Consider the following 14,030-nt stretch of genomic DNA (forward strand, 5'->3'; position numbering starts at 1 on the left):
CAGTCGTTTAGTCTGCCACTCTCCCTCCTATCTCCTAAGGCAGGGATCCCCAATCGCTGGTCTATGGATCGGCACCGGTCCGTGGCATGCCAGCAACAGATCCGCGCAAACAAGCAAATCCCCATCTGCAGGATGCAGGTAGTATGCAAAACCACATCCCCTCCAGTATACGGAAAAACCTCTCTCCATGGAACTGGTCCCAAAAGATTGAGGGGCACTATCCTAAGGTCATTCCCATATGCCATTACAAGATTTCACATTCATGTCCCCTGCAGGTTTAATGTTTAAAGGAAATGTTTAAAGCATGTTCTCATGAGGCAGAGTTCTTACTCTGAATAAGAGAGCACTCAAATAGAGACTGATGTCGGTCTGAAGCTCCCTGCCTTTATCCCCTCCTATAATTTGATCTTCTCAGCTTCAGCCTCCACTTGATAATCATACTGTCAAACAGACGGATTTAAATCATAAATAATCTAACAAGAGTAAATCAGCCCTGAAATTTTGTAAACTGTTACATTATTTACAATGTTCGCTTTTAAAGAGAAGCTTTGATCAGAAGTGTTCTTCAGTTATAGATAGTATTTTTTTCTTTTTAATCCTTTCTTTATCAGAGCAGATAACAGATTAACAGAGTTGGAAGGGACCTTGCAGGTCATCCCCTGCCCAAGCAGGAGATCCTACATCTGCCTCTACTTAGGATCAAACTCACAACCTCCTAATTGTGAGGCAAGAGCTCCACCTCTAGGCCACCACAGAGGCTAAGCCAGGGGTGAAATGCTCCTGGTTCGGACCAGATCCCCTGATCTGGTAGCGATGGTGGCGGGTGGTTCGGAGAACTGGTAGCAAAAATCCCTGCACCCACCCCACCCCAGCTGAGCTGCGCGATCATCAGAGGTTGGTTTGGTTTTTTTTAACTTTTAAAAGCATTTTTTCTTTGCTGAAAAAATGCTTTTAAAAGTTAAAACAAAGAGGCTGTAGAAAAAATGTTTTTAAAAGGTTCTGGCGATCAGGCAACTCAGCTGGGACCGTCAGAACCCTTTAAAAGCTTTTTTCCCTCTGGCGATCCCAGCTGAATTGCCTGATCATCACAGGCTTTTAAATGCTTTTCAAAGTGTTTTTTTTTTTTTAAAAAAGTTGGCCATGCCCACCCAGTCACATTACCCCCACCACCACCAAGCCACGCCCACAGAACTGGTAGTAACAAATTTTACATTTCACCCCTGTGCTAAGCAGTTTACATTTATAATGGTGAGGCAAATGGAATCCAGCTAGGAAGGTTATGACAACTGTAGCATAAATAAATATGCATTCTCAGTAGAAAAAATACACCTTTGACATAATATATATTTCATATAGAACACTTAAGTAACACTTAGGTTTTCCACCTTTGGATGAAATTGCTACTACTGATAGTTTTGGATATCAAAAGTGTCATGGTTGGGAAATACTACAGTAGTATTTCTCCCATTATCCTGATAAGTAATTATATGGCTGGGACTTTGTCCATAAATGTTAGAAATGTGCTATTTTCCATACTCTATCCCAATAATTGCAAAAAAGAAAAAAGAAAAAAAAAGAATTGTATCTGCCAGAACAATTTAAAACCCCCAGCAATTTGGTTAAACATATTACATGTATTCTGTGCCTAATTGTACTTTGTAGTAAGCTACAAAGTAAAAAGAAAAACCAAATTAAAAGCATTCGTGAACACAAGATTCTTCTCAAGTTTGACATTATAGTATGTAGGATTCAGAGTCTCTAATCATTACAGATTTCCTAAAGTGATATCTCTTTTATTTATCTTACAGGTTTCATCACTAATTAAAAAGGCAACCATGACTTTGGACAAATTGGTTATCAAGGTAAGTTGATGATTGATGTAGGCAGAAAACCAATGTACAAATAACTCCAGTTGGATTTTATGGGAGCAAATCTTGTTGCATTGTTTGTTTCTTACATTGAAATGCACTGCTAAATGATTCTAATATATTTCCCTTTGGTGTCAGGCTAGCATAACAAATGACAGTGTTATTTCAGTCCACTAATTATGTGACTATCTAAAGATAGAGCATATATAAATTCAGGGAGAGGTTTGTGACTGAAACTTTTTATCATAAAAAGAAACTATATTTGTGCCCAGCCAAAGAATAAAATTTATTGTACTGTCAGTTCAATCAGCTATTGGTAAAATGCAATAATGGGTTGGATCCTAACAGCCATGAGTAGAGAGATGATAGCCATTAAAACTCAAATACAAAAACTTCACTGCTGGGAGCAAAGAATGGGAGAAATCTCAACCAATTCTGAATTTTCAATGGATAAGAATTTTATTTTTTATATGATAGAACAAGTGGTAGAAGCCTTCTGGTTCTGAAAAAAAATCACTTATTATAACTGGTTCTGTCATATAATTCTATATAATTTTGCTTCTTTTTGGTGTTTAGGAAGGAAAGTAAAACCCCTCAGATTTCAGCTGCACTCCTTTCTTGCGTTGTTCTTGCTGAAAATACAAAAGAAGCCTGGTATATATAGGTAGTCCTCAGTTAATGACCATTGATGAAGTGACTATTTGAAATTATGAAGGTGCTGAATGAGTAGTATTTATGATCAGTCCTCAGAGTTCTGTCTGTCCTAGAACCTCCATGGTCACACAATCACTGTCCAGGCATTTGGCAACCAGCTCCTATTTAGGATTGCTGTAGCATCGCATATCATGTGATCACCATTTCTGACCTCTGCAGATTCCCACAAGCAAAGTCAATGGGAAGTTAGCAGGGAAGGTCACAGGTTGGTCCAGTAATTTGTTCACAGTCTTGTGACTTTTTCCCCTGAGGAGCATGCAAGTCTCCCATACTGGCAGCAGTCAGCAGCTTACCTTCATGCACCTGGTGGCAGCCACCCCTGGCCCTGTAGTACTTGCTCTGCACTGGCCCGCCATGTCCCCTTGCGTGCCCTTGCTCATCAGGCAGCAACCTTCTATCTGCCCAGCCCCCTACTTGTGAGATGCCTGGGATATGCAACTTCCTGCTGACTTCTCCACTGACTTTGCTTTTGGGAAGCCGGCAGGAAGTTGCGAGGAGGTCCTCACTTAACAATCCACAATCCTTGCCTAATAATAGCAATAAGGAGTGCAAGGATTGCCATCGCTAAGTGATGTAGTCATTGATGTTTTGCATCACTTAGTGACCAAAATTCTGGCCCCAATTAACCCAAGGATTCCCTGTATTGATTTAGAGAAGTCCACAGACTATAGAACAGGGGTGTCAAACTCAATTTCATTGAGGGTCGCATCAGGGTTGTGTCTGACCTCGGGGCCAGAGTGGGTGTGGCTGAGGTGGGCATGGCCAGCTCAACATCATTTGTGTCGGGGGTGCCTGTGGTGGCCCGAGTGCTCTGCCAGAGGAAACAGGCTGGTGAGCTCCTGTTGTGACCCAGGTTCCTGGACCCGGACTCCTGGACTCGGATGATTCAGAAAGTGAGGGAGAAGACCTGGCCAGCCCTGCTTCTCTTGAGCCCTTTCCCTCCCTGGCACCCACTCAAAGGGAGGAGGAGGGGCCGGCAAAGCCTGATTCCCTGGAGCCTTCTTCTGATTTGGCAACGCCCCAAGAACAGTTTTGGAGTGATGCAAGACTGCGCAGGCGTGACCGGCGTGCGCAGCAGCGGAAGAGTTGGGACAAAGCCAAGTCATAATTGTCATGCAGTGACATCTGCAGAGACTATAAATAGGAGGCGGGACTTCCTGGTTTTTTGTCTTGGACAAAGCAATGAATTGGCGCGGGCTAACTGTCTCAATGGAGGGAAGAATATATTCGTGAGTAATTCTGGCCTTATCTATAATTTCCTCGTTATCTCCAGAAACTTGGCAGGCCCGTGGGTAGACGTGGCCAGGACATGTATCTATGTAAATAAAAGGAGAAAAGAAGGCCTCTGACTGACTCTTTGCTGGGAGTATTGGGGGGAGGGAAACAGAACAGCTCCATTTTTGCTGGCAGAGGATTGCAGGAGGCCATTGCAGCCGAAAACAGAGTTCACAAGCCCATTTTCGCTGGCAGAGGCACCACATGTCAGATTCGAGTTAATGTCAGAGTTCCAAGTAACACCCCCAATGAAAGAAAACTCCGAGGCTTGAAGTTCCTCAAACTTCCATTTTATTAGAGATGTCATATTGCAACATCTGGGAAAACCTGAATCTGAAAGCTTCCAAGTTTCCCCCCCCCCGTCCCCCCCAACAGAAAGTCCAAGTCCCTGCCCATCACCCACAAATCCATCATATGGCCCAGTCAAAGCACTGTCCCCACTGGAGAGACCATCCAGTTCCAACCCTCCAGGTGCAGGGCAAGATGTCCTTGACTCTTAGAGAAAATAATGTTATTATGACTATATATCACCCAAACTCTATATACAATCTCCCCCTCCCAGTTTCCCCACAGTAGGAAATGTGGCAGGCCTGAAGGCCCAATGCAAAAGATGGCTTCCAGGCTTGACAGCACTGGCTGGTCTTTTGCTGTTTCCAGGGCAGTCCTGTGGGCCAGATCTAAGCACCCCACGGGCCGGATCTGGGCCCCAGGCCTTGAGTTTGACAGCCCTGCTGTAGAGGTTTTGTCAGAGTGATAAAAGCATATTGTCACATCATAATACAAGCTCCACCATTAACCTACGTTTGTGCAACGTTATGACACTTGTACAAAAGAGTGCTTTTTAAAATTTGACGGCCCTCCCCTGCTTTGGCTGTGGAGGCTCATGAGATGAACATGCCTTTCTGCATGTGAAAAGCATCTTTGCTTGCAGCTGAATGTTTTGTCATTTTCAAATAATGTTTTTGCAAGCAAAAATATCCCATGAAAAGACAGCCATTAAGTTTAGCTATTTGAATAAAGTCTCTGTTCTCCTTGTGCAGTTTTCCCATGTCAGCTGTGTAAATCTTTCAGAGAACACTTGATTTTTATTGTCTTGGGAGTAATTGCACAATGGGTGGTCAATTTGTATTACTTTACTAAAGGCTGTATGCAATCCTTCATGTCTCCTTTTGCAGCCTTTAATGAGATAGCAGATACTGTTACCTTAACTCTTCTGTTAGCATCTCATAGTTAAATATTAAAGTTTATATTTATGCTGTTCAGATATACTCTAGCCCAGGGTGTCAAACTCGATTTCATTGAGGGCCACATCAGGGTTGTGTTTGACCTCGGAGGGGGGGGATCGGAGGGGGTGGTGTCCAGGGTAAGTGTGGGCAGCTTGTTGTCACTCATGTCCAGGGTGCCTGTGGTGGCCCGAGCATTCTGCCAGTGAAAATGGGCTCCCAAGCCCCGTTTTCAGCTGCGATGCCAGTGAAAACGGAGCCTGGGAGGGCCACATGCGGCCTTCCCGAACTCCGTTTTCGCTGGCAGAGGCATTGTGGGCCAGGCCTTCGCTGTTTCCAGGGTGGCCGCACAGGGCAATTCTCAGCATCCTGAGGGCTAGATTCAGCCCACGGGCCTTGAGTTTGACACCTCTACTCTATCTAGCTTGATCCTCGAAAGAAGCATGCTGGTGATCTTGAGTATTAATACTTTCTACCATTATATAATTTTACTAATTGTTAAGTAAATCAGTAGGAAAACTTGAGGACATCCAGTCCCCATTATGTTAACAAGGGAAATACTTGGGAGCATTCCTATGAGTATGGCGCATTTCATTCACTCCTTGTTGACTACATCTTACTTTTTCCTTACAACTGGTATTGGCATTGTAAAGTTATTGTAGTATGGAAGTTCTTGGATTTTGAACTTGCAAAGTGATTTATTTCAGAATATGTCTATTATATTTAGTGGATTAGCAGTAGTTAGCGGCTTGAATCATTTAATTTAAGTTTGCATTTAATGTAATTAAGTCATTGCAAGATAGCGGGTAGAGCAACCCAACTGGCATTTATATTTTCTCACTTGACTGTATTTAAAACTTGTAAATGTTGTACCTTGATGAACATATCTTTTCTTTTATGTAACTGAGAGTGTATGCACCAAGACAAATTCCTTGTGTGTCCAATCACACTTGGCCAATAAAAAATTCTATTCTATTCTATTCTATTCTATTCTATTCTATTCTATTCTATTCTATTCTATTCTATTCTATTCTATTCTATACAAATATGTACTTCTACAGAGGAATTATTGAGTCTGTCATCTGCACCTCTGTCACTGTCTGGTTTGGTTCTGCAACCCAACAAGACAGACACAGACTTCAGAGGATAATTAGAACTGCAGAAAAAACAATTATTACCAACCTGTCTTCCATTGAGGACCTGGATACTGCACGAGTCAAAAAGAGGGCTGTGAAAATATTTACAGACCCCTCACATCCTGGACATAAACTGTTTCAACTCCTACCCTCAAAACAATGCTACAGAGCACTGCACACCAGAACAACTAGACGCCAGAACAGTTTTTTCCTGAACGCCATCACTCTGCTAAACAAATAATTCTCTCAACACTGTCAAACTATTTACTAAGTCTGCATTACTATTAATCTTCTCATCGTTCCTATCACCCATCTCCTCCCACTTATGACTGTATGACTGTAACCTTGTTGCTGGCATCCTTAAGACTGTTGAGTGTTTCCCTATGACTATCATTAAGTGTTGTACCTTATAATTCTTGACGAATGTATCTTTTCTTTTATGTACACTGAGAGCGTATGCACCAAGACAATTTCCTTGTGTGTCCAATCACGCTTGGCCAATAAAGAATTCCATTTCCAATGATGACATTACAGGTACTTCTAAAAATATAGTTATGTTTACTACCAGAGCAAGATAACAAATGCATGGCTGTGAGAATTTATTATTGCGCGGATTTTTTAGATGTTAATCTAGTTCCAGTTCCCAGACTGCTGAAGATTCAGGTGGCTGAGTCAATTGCAAACTTCTGTTATCACTCAAAAGACCCATCTCCTTGCTGTTTCACAGACAGTCTATAGAAAGAAAAGCAGAAAGTTTCCAACTTGATGTACTTGATGGGGAGATATTGATTCTAAAATGTTCAATTGTTGGAAATCCACCTCAGTACTTCTTGCTAAAGAAAACTTTGTCGGAGTTTGGAAAGAAAAAAAACTTGCTTGCTTTTGCTTTGGTTTTAGGCAGCTTCCAAAGATTTTTCAAAATTTCACATGTGCAGTTTTTAAACTCTTAATCTCTAGCAGTTTCCATGTCTAACTTCTGTCCAATTCATTGAAAATGGGGTCATAGGCCACTCACTATAGTTTAAAGTATGATATAAGCTTACCCACATCAAATGGTAATTAACATTTGCCCCTCAAGACTTTTGCTCCATGGTTCTCAAGTGCCTCTGGGTCACTAGTGAGAATGAATAAAGCTTTGATTGCATGATATTGAAACTGTGGTTATCTATCAACACTCTTGATAAAAAGGTAGGACAATCTATTGATCTGTCAACGTTTGGTCTTGTTTATGAGCTGCTACCTTAATTTCCACCAAGGAGATCCCCAGAAGTGATGAGCTAATTTTATGGCAGAGCTCCAAACCATGTTGTGGCTTGCAGACCACTGAGTCATACGAAAGAAATCTACCTCATATGATGAGAGGAATGATGTAAGAAGAAATGTTAGTATGATGGAAACCTGATTTCTTTGGAACCTTGTGACTACCAATCGTTCTGTATTGAAAGTCCAGAAACTCTTATAGTTGTTGGTCAGCAAACTTGTGTGGACTTGTAGTTCAATGTAGAAATTCAGACATTCGTAGAATTTATGTCCCAATTAAGCACAGTCTAACACTGATGATATTACCTAGTTGGATGGTCTGCAAGAAAACAGCCAAGCTCAGAGACCACCAATGATCCCACACCTCAATTTATTTAGGCAGCAATAGTGTAAGCAGAACAGTGGCTTCCTCGACAGGTTTATTTAATATGTCCTCAGTATGACTTCCACAAAATGAGATTTATTTTAAAATATTAAAATAAATGACATAATTCCACCCACAGATTTTATTTTGAAGAGAATCATTATTTCATCATTTGGTATCTCTTAACATCTCCATCCTTACTTACTAAATAATTACTTACATTTATTGTTTATTCTTACTTATTTATTTATTTTATTTATTATTACAAATTCTTACTTATTATCCCTATTATATAGGGAGGGAGGGAGATTTCCAACTCTCCCTTGCCGGCTTCCCACAAGCAAAGTCAATGGGGAAGCCAGGTGGAAGCTGCTCCCACTCTCACTGATTTTATGGCCTCTGATGGTCATTCTATTTCTCTGTTTAGTAGGGGAATATCTTTGAAATGATGACCCAGCGGATCATGGGTTATCTACTATTGTGGTAAAATTCTATGTGTATTTATTTGAAAACAGCCCCTTTCAATCAGAATGGAATTTATGTATATATATATATATATATATGCATGCAGTTTTCCTAGGATTCACTAGATTATAAAAACGAACAGTTTTTCTTCTCTTTCCTTGTGGAGAAACGTCAACATTTTCTAGATATGCATGGTTGTCACTGGCTGTTTTTACACTTTATCCAACTTTGTGGTCTCACATAGGTCCCTACTCAACACACAGAAGCACTCTTCTCTGCTACTCCTCATATAGTATCCTACTTCCACAATATTATCAACATATCTTATGAGTAATATCACAAATTGGACCCGGGACTCTTCACAATCCTGCCACTCCCCCTCCTGAGGTTTACAAACTGCTCTCCCACAGTGGTCTGGCTGTGATCCCAATTCCCTTTCTCCCATTGAAGTCATGGTTGGTTTTTTCTTGATATTTCACAATCTAAACTTTTTATGAAGGATTTATATTTTGAATACTCTTTGGTTGCCAAAACAGCTGAGAGAATATTATATCAAACAGATTTTAAATGATAAATCGATGCTAGTTTCAGTGATAATATGCTTGATTTCAAATTAAAATTCAGATTTTGTTTTCTGTGCAAGTCATGGATTCTGCTTGATAATATATTATCTAACATGTTTTCCCTCAGAACTGTTTGGAAAGCTCTGGAAAATTCATTGGCTCATCTATTTACATCTCAGCAGTTTCCAATGTAATTTAGGAAGAGAAGAACACCTACGGACTTAATAGCTTTACTTCAGTAGAGCACATGTATCTTATTAGAAGGTCCCAAAGGATTTCAGATCATTTTCCTGATGTTGTAGTGCGATATTTTCTGTAGAGGGAGTAGTTGATCTACATTTGAGCTTTAATCTCCAAACCTTGGGTTGAAAATTAATACTACATTCAATGAGAAAAGTTTTATTTTACTGAGTTTTACTTTAGTTTTTTTTTCCTGAGAGGCTGACTTCGATAATTTTATTGCCTTTTTGGATGGAATGGGATGCAAAGTGAAGGACGGTTAAGAGATAGACTTGGAGAAAGAAGATCCAATTTGCTAGTCTGTCCTCAGCTACCTTAGATCGTTTATTCTCTCTCCACGATACAGAGTGATTGAGGTGAAGAAAGTGAGGTGAAGTGAGCACAGTGTGTCCTGGTTTAAGTCCCTGAAATAAAATTGGGGTAGAAATCTAATAACTAAACACACCTTGTTCAGCTGAATATGAGCAAACATGAATGAAATAAGTAGTATAGCTCTATTAAATAAGTTCAAAGGTGAGGTTGGCATTAGTAAAATGCTGTGAAGATAAATTAACATTGACTGGGAAGCCTTAGAAAAGCAATACTCTATACTAGAGAACATATATGATAACATCTAATAACATTGTAAAAGAAACCGGTGTTGGAATAATGTGGATTGAAGCTGCAACCTTGTATGTGCTTTCTCTAGAATAAGCACTGTTACATCCAGTGGGACTTTCTTCTGGGTTCATTAGATTGGCTTGGAGCTCCCATAGCGAGATAGGGAATGTAAAATGAACTTTTTAAATCTGGAATAACCCTTCCATTTCCCCCCCCCCCTTGGTGGAACAATTTTTTAATGTCAAGGGATCACTGCATTTAATTTAAAACTGCATAGATCTTTTATGATGACTTACCCTAACCAATAAATAAAATTGTCTGTGAGTTCTTGAGATTCCTCAGTGGGGGTCTTTGGAGCCCCATGTTAAAAATAATGTACAGTAGTTTTCCCTGCGTCCCCTTCAGTTTTTCATCTTTGTACTGTTGTCAAAAGAGGGCTGTGTAGGTTGCTCTCTGCTGCCCCCCTCCCCCGAGGAAATGCTATTGGCACTCTCTCTCCCTGCCTCCTTCCACCCTATTAAACAGACTCTTGCTTAACCCAAGAAGGCGCTCTTGCGATCTCTGATGACAGTGATAGCAGTAATTACAATCTGACATATGAAATGTTCTCCCACAAAAACAAGTTTTTGAGTTCTCTGCACTTCCTTAGGGCATTCTCTTGGAGGCTTTAAAGTCAACTCCTAATAAAACTGGAATTATCTCCTCATTCCCTAACTTCCCGGTTTGTTCCCCTGAGAAATTGTTCCCTTGCCAGGTAGTGTGCTTTTTCTATCTTTTGGATTCCTATCATTGAACTTGGCCACTGTTAAGCCAGGATGCACGCAAACTGCAGAAGTGTTTGAGATTACAACTTGGCTCCTTTAAATACCAAGCAAAGGGCATCCTTTGCCTGTTATCCTATTGTATTTTCCTTCCTCTTTTCAAGTTTGATTGTAGTAATTTTTTTGTCATTTGTGTTTTGATCATTTAGCTGCCAAAATCCACTTTTGTCTTTCTGGTTGGTAACTTGATCTGACACCTAACAAGCTTAAAACTTCATACAGTTAATGATTTTCTTGGGTTTATCTGATTTGAATTGGGCTTTCTGAATTGTGAAGAAAATAGCTTTTTCTATTAGTTTACAGGCAGTTGGGAGATTTCCAAAATTTTGAAAGACAAATTGTCTCTTTCATAACATGTCAGTGATAGCACCTATTTACCCGAAGGGAACTGATCAGGTTGCTCCTGGTTGTTCTGCTCATTTTCTCCCCCTGTATTTTGGACAGATAAGCCCTCTTTAAAGCAAGTAAGCCACCTTTTAAGACATATGGGGTTGTTATTTGACTTTGTAGTATGTTAGTATCTCTACCTCCTTATTTCTCTCTCTGTCCCTCCATGCATCTTTCCATCTATCTATCTTTCTCCAACCCACCCAGTTATTAGTTTATTAAAATACAGTAGTCACCTGGGTAAATGAGACTGTTGGACACCATTGAAATGTCTTTGAGACTTCTGCTGTCAAAGTGATTGGGGTTACATATCTTGTTTTACTTTAGTTTTGTAACCCTTTAATCCTTGAGGGGGAGCATTCCCTCAGTCAAAAGATTTAAAGTTGCTTATGAAAGTTGCTTTTCCCAGTTTTAGCTTGTAACTTCATGGGAGGCTGAACAAGACAGCTAAAGGGTCACTGCCATGGAGAAATAAGGTTGAGATTAAAAGAAGCCTTTCTGTAAATGGTCCTGTATGGTATATCTGGTTCATGATTACTGATCTAAAACCTTTGGGCCTTGGTTGAATTATGCTGTTTGTAAGCTTGCTTTGAAAAACTTGATTCAAGGCTTCTCCAAGTGCCCATTTTTCTCTCAAGAAGAAGAAAAGGGGAATAACCCCCATTAAATCTCCCATCAGTGACAGGAATTGAGTGCCTCTATGTTGATTCCTTAGGGAAGAATAGCAGAGGACATGGACTCGTCTTTTATATGGTTGAGGAACATTTTAGATGTCATCTTGCTGTGTGAAAACTATATGTATGTAGATGGCTGAGGTCAATGTTTAAACAATTCTGACCATATGAATATAGACTAGTTGCTTCTGGCTATCAAATCACCATTCCGCGAGGAAGTGAATGCATTGAGTGTGTATGTGTGAGAGAGACTGAATTTTTTGGGAAGCAGCCTTTAGTGAAGATGTTTCATCAAGGTTTTATTTAAGCCCTCAAAGTACTGGTTTATACCTTTAAACAGAATTGGGTTAATATAATGGCATTGGAGTCATTCTTCAGTCAAATGGTGTCTAAATCATCATTGTTTTCCATGTTTGCTTTATGTAATAAAAGCTATATGAAAAAAATTGTCATCTTTCAGTGAATGGTGTTTTAAACATAGTTTATTGTTAAAATAAAACTTGCATTGATATGAGAAGGAAGCCACACTCACCCAGTGTTCATATGAAGCCAAGGTACATCATCATTTAGAGTCATAGACACCCAACTATCCATTTTTACATGGCTGTGAGAAGCAAATCAGAAGATTTTTGCTTTCATTTAAACCAAACTGTGGCTTGTCATTGCTTTTGAATTAGGCTCAACTTTGATTAATGTTGCCTATGTATTACTTTAAAGAGGCACAAAGAATGGGAAAGTATTAGAATTAGAAAGCTTATAATCTACTGAAATTTAGGTAACTTTCTGTTACTATTAAGATCATAAAATAACTTTTGCATATTTGAGAACTTCATCCCTTTCATTTTTTTATTGTATAAAGATCTAAATGAACAAATAATCTTGGGTTATTTTGAAAATCCGTAATTACCCAAAGTTTGTCCCAGATTAAACATTTAGTTAGCTGATAACACAAGTGATTCATTTATAGCTGTTTTGGAAATGGAGAAGGGAGGGAGCTTCTGAGGCTCATGCACTAAAATCAAAGCCATATTTCTGCATTATTAGAGCCATTATATTGTGATGTTCTCTTAAACCATGGTTCAGAGACCATTTCTTAGAATCTGAGAAAGAAAAATACGTGAAAAGCAGATAACCGATGAAAATAACATTTTTGCAGTATTTAGTACCTTTATTTGCAACCATACATTTTAACAGTTCAGTTCTTGAAAGTGATGAAAGAAATTGACACTAAGGGGGAAAATCATTACAGCCAGCTTGCAGTTCCTCTATCTGGACTTCCTTTCTGTTATTAACATTTTCTCCTGACTGTTTTCTTACTCACTTGAATTAGCAACATTAATTTATTTGTGTGAAGAGGAAGCGAATTTGATTTTACTTCTGTAACTATCATGATGTTCTTACACATCATTAATAAAATCATTCTTAAGCAAAACATGACTGTGTAAAAAGATTTTCAAACTTCATTTCCACATCTGATGTTTTATTTAGCAAGCATTATGACTCATGATTTCTGGGGAAGCCTCTTTGTAATGCTGAGCAATGACCAGCTGACTCTTAATAGACATAAATTCATTTTATATTTTACTTCATTATTAGTAGTTTAACTAAATTTGTCATCCATCAAAGGCCTAATTCAGTCATTCCCAACCTGGAGACTTTGAGACGTATTGAACTACAACTTGCAGAATTCCATCTTCCATAGGAATTCTATGAATTGTGATCCTATACAGTTCAAAGGCCCTGGGTGGTGGAAGGAAACTTATTATGCAATAATTGTTGTATGAGACACTTCACTGTGACAGATTACTCAGCTATATTTGCCTGCTAAATATAAATTATTGTAAGGAACTGAAAATCTGTCTCAAATGAAGGCGTGTAGCACATGTGTTCTGGAAACATCTTTGGAGTTTCTTCAGTTCAGTGCTTCTTCTGCAAATGGTATATAGGTAGCCCCCGGCTTATAACTGTTGGTTCAGCAACAAAATCATGGCGCTGAATGAAGACGCGAACCACCCCTGCCCAAAGTTACAGCCACTGCAATGCCCTCGCATTCACATTAACAAAATTTGAGAACTTGTCAATCCACTCACACTTATGACTGACTGCAAGGGCATTAACTCTAGCGTGTTGTAATGCTCAGCCCACAGCAGTTTTGGAAGGCTGATATAAAAAAGTTCCATATGAGAACTGAGACTGTTCCCCCTATGGACAAGGGGCCACTGAAACTACAACTCATCTCCTGTTATACTGCCTCCTCTATAGGGACTCACGGACTCATTTTATAAACCCTCACCTGATTAAAGTACCGTGGGAATTCGGGTTTCTTGTAAGTACAATTACTATTATTGGATGAGTGTTATACAGCTTCTTTGAACATAGCTAAGTTTTGCTCCTTTGTCTGTAAAATTAGGCAGACCTTGGTCACCCACTGATGATTTCA

General features: G+C 39.5%; 1 protein-coding gene across 1 annotated transcript in view; it reads left to right on the forward strand.

Moving 5' to 3' along the window:
- Nucleotides 1–14,030, forward strand: part of SLX4IP (SLX4 interacting protein) — a 109,842-nt gene that overhangs the window by 11,805 nt on the left and 84,007 nt on the right. The window contains exon 2 of the mRNA XM_058181465.1: nt 1,809–1,862. Coding sequence (XP_058037448.1) covers nt 1,836–1,862 — 27 coding nt within the window. The 5' untranslated portion in view covers nt 1,809–1,835. The remainder of the gene's footprint in view (nt 1–1,808; nt 1,863–14,030) is intronic.

This window comes from Ahaetulla prasina, chromosome 1 (genome assembly GCF_028640845.1).
Source record: "Ahaetulla prasina isolate Xishuangbanna chromosome 1, ASM2864084v1, whole genome shotgun sequence".
NCBI classification, from domain to species: Eukaryota; Metazoa; Chordata; class Lepidosauria; order Squamata; family Colubridae; genus Ahaetulla; species Ahaetulla prasina.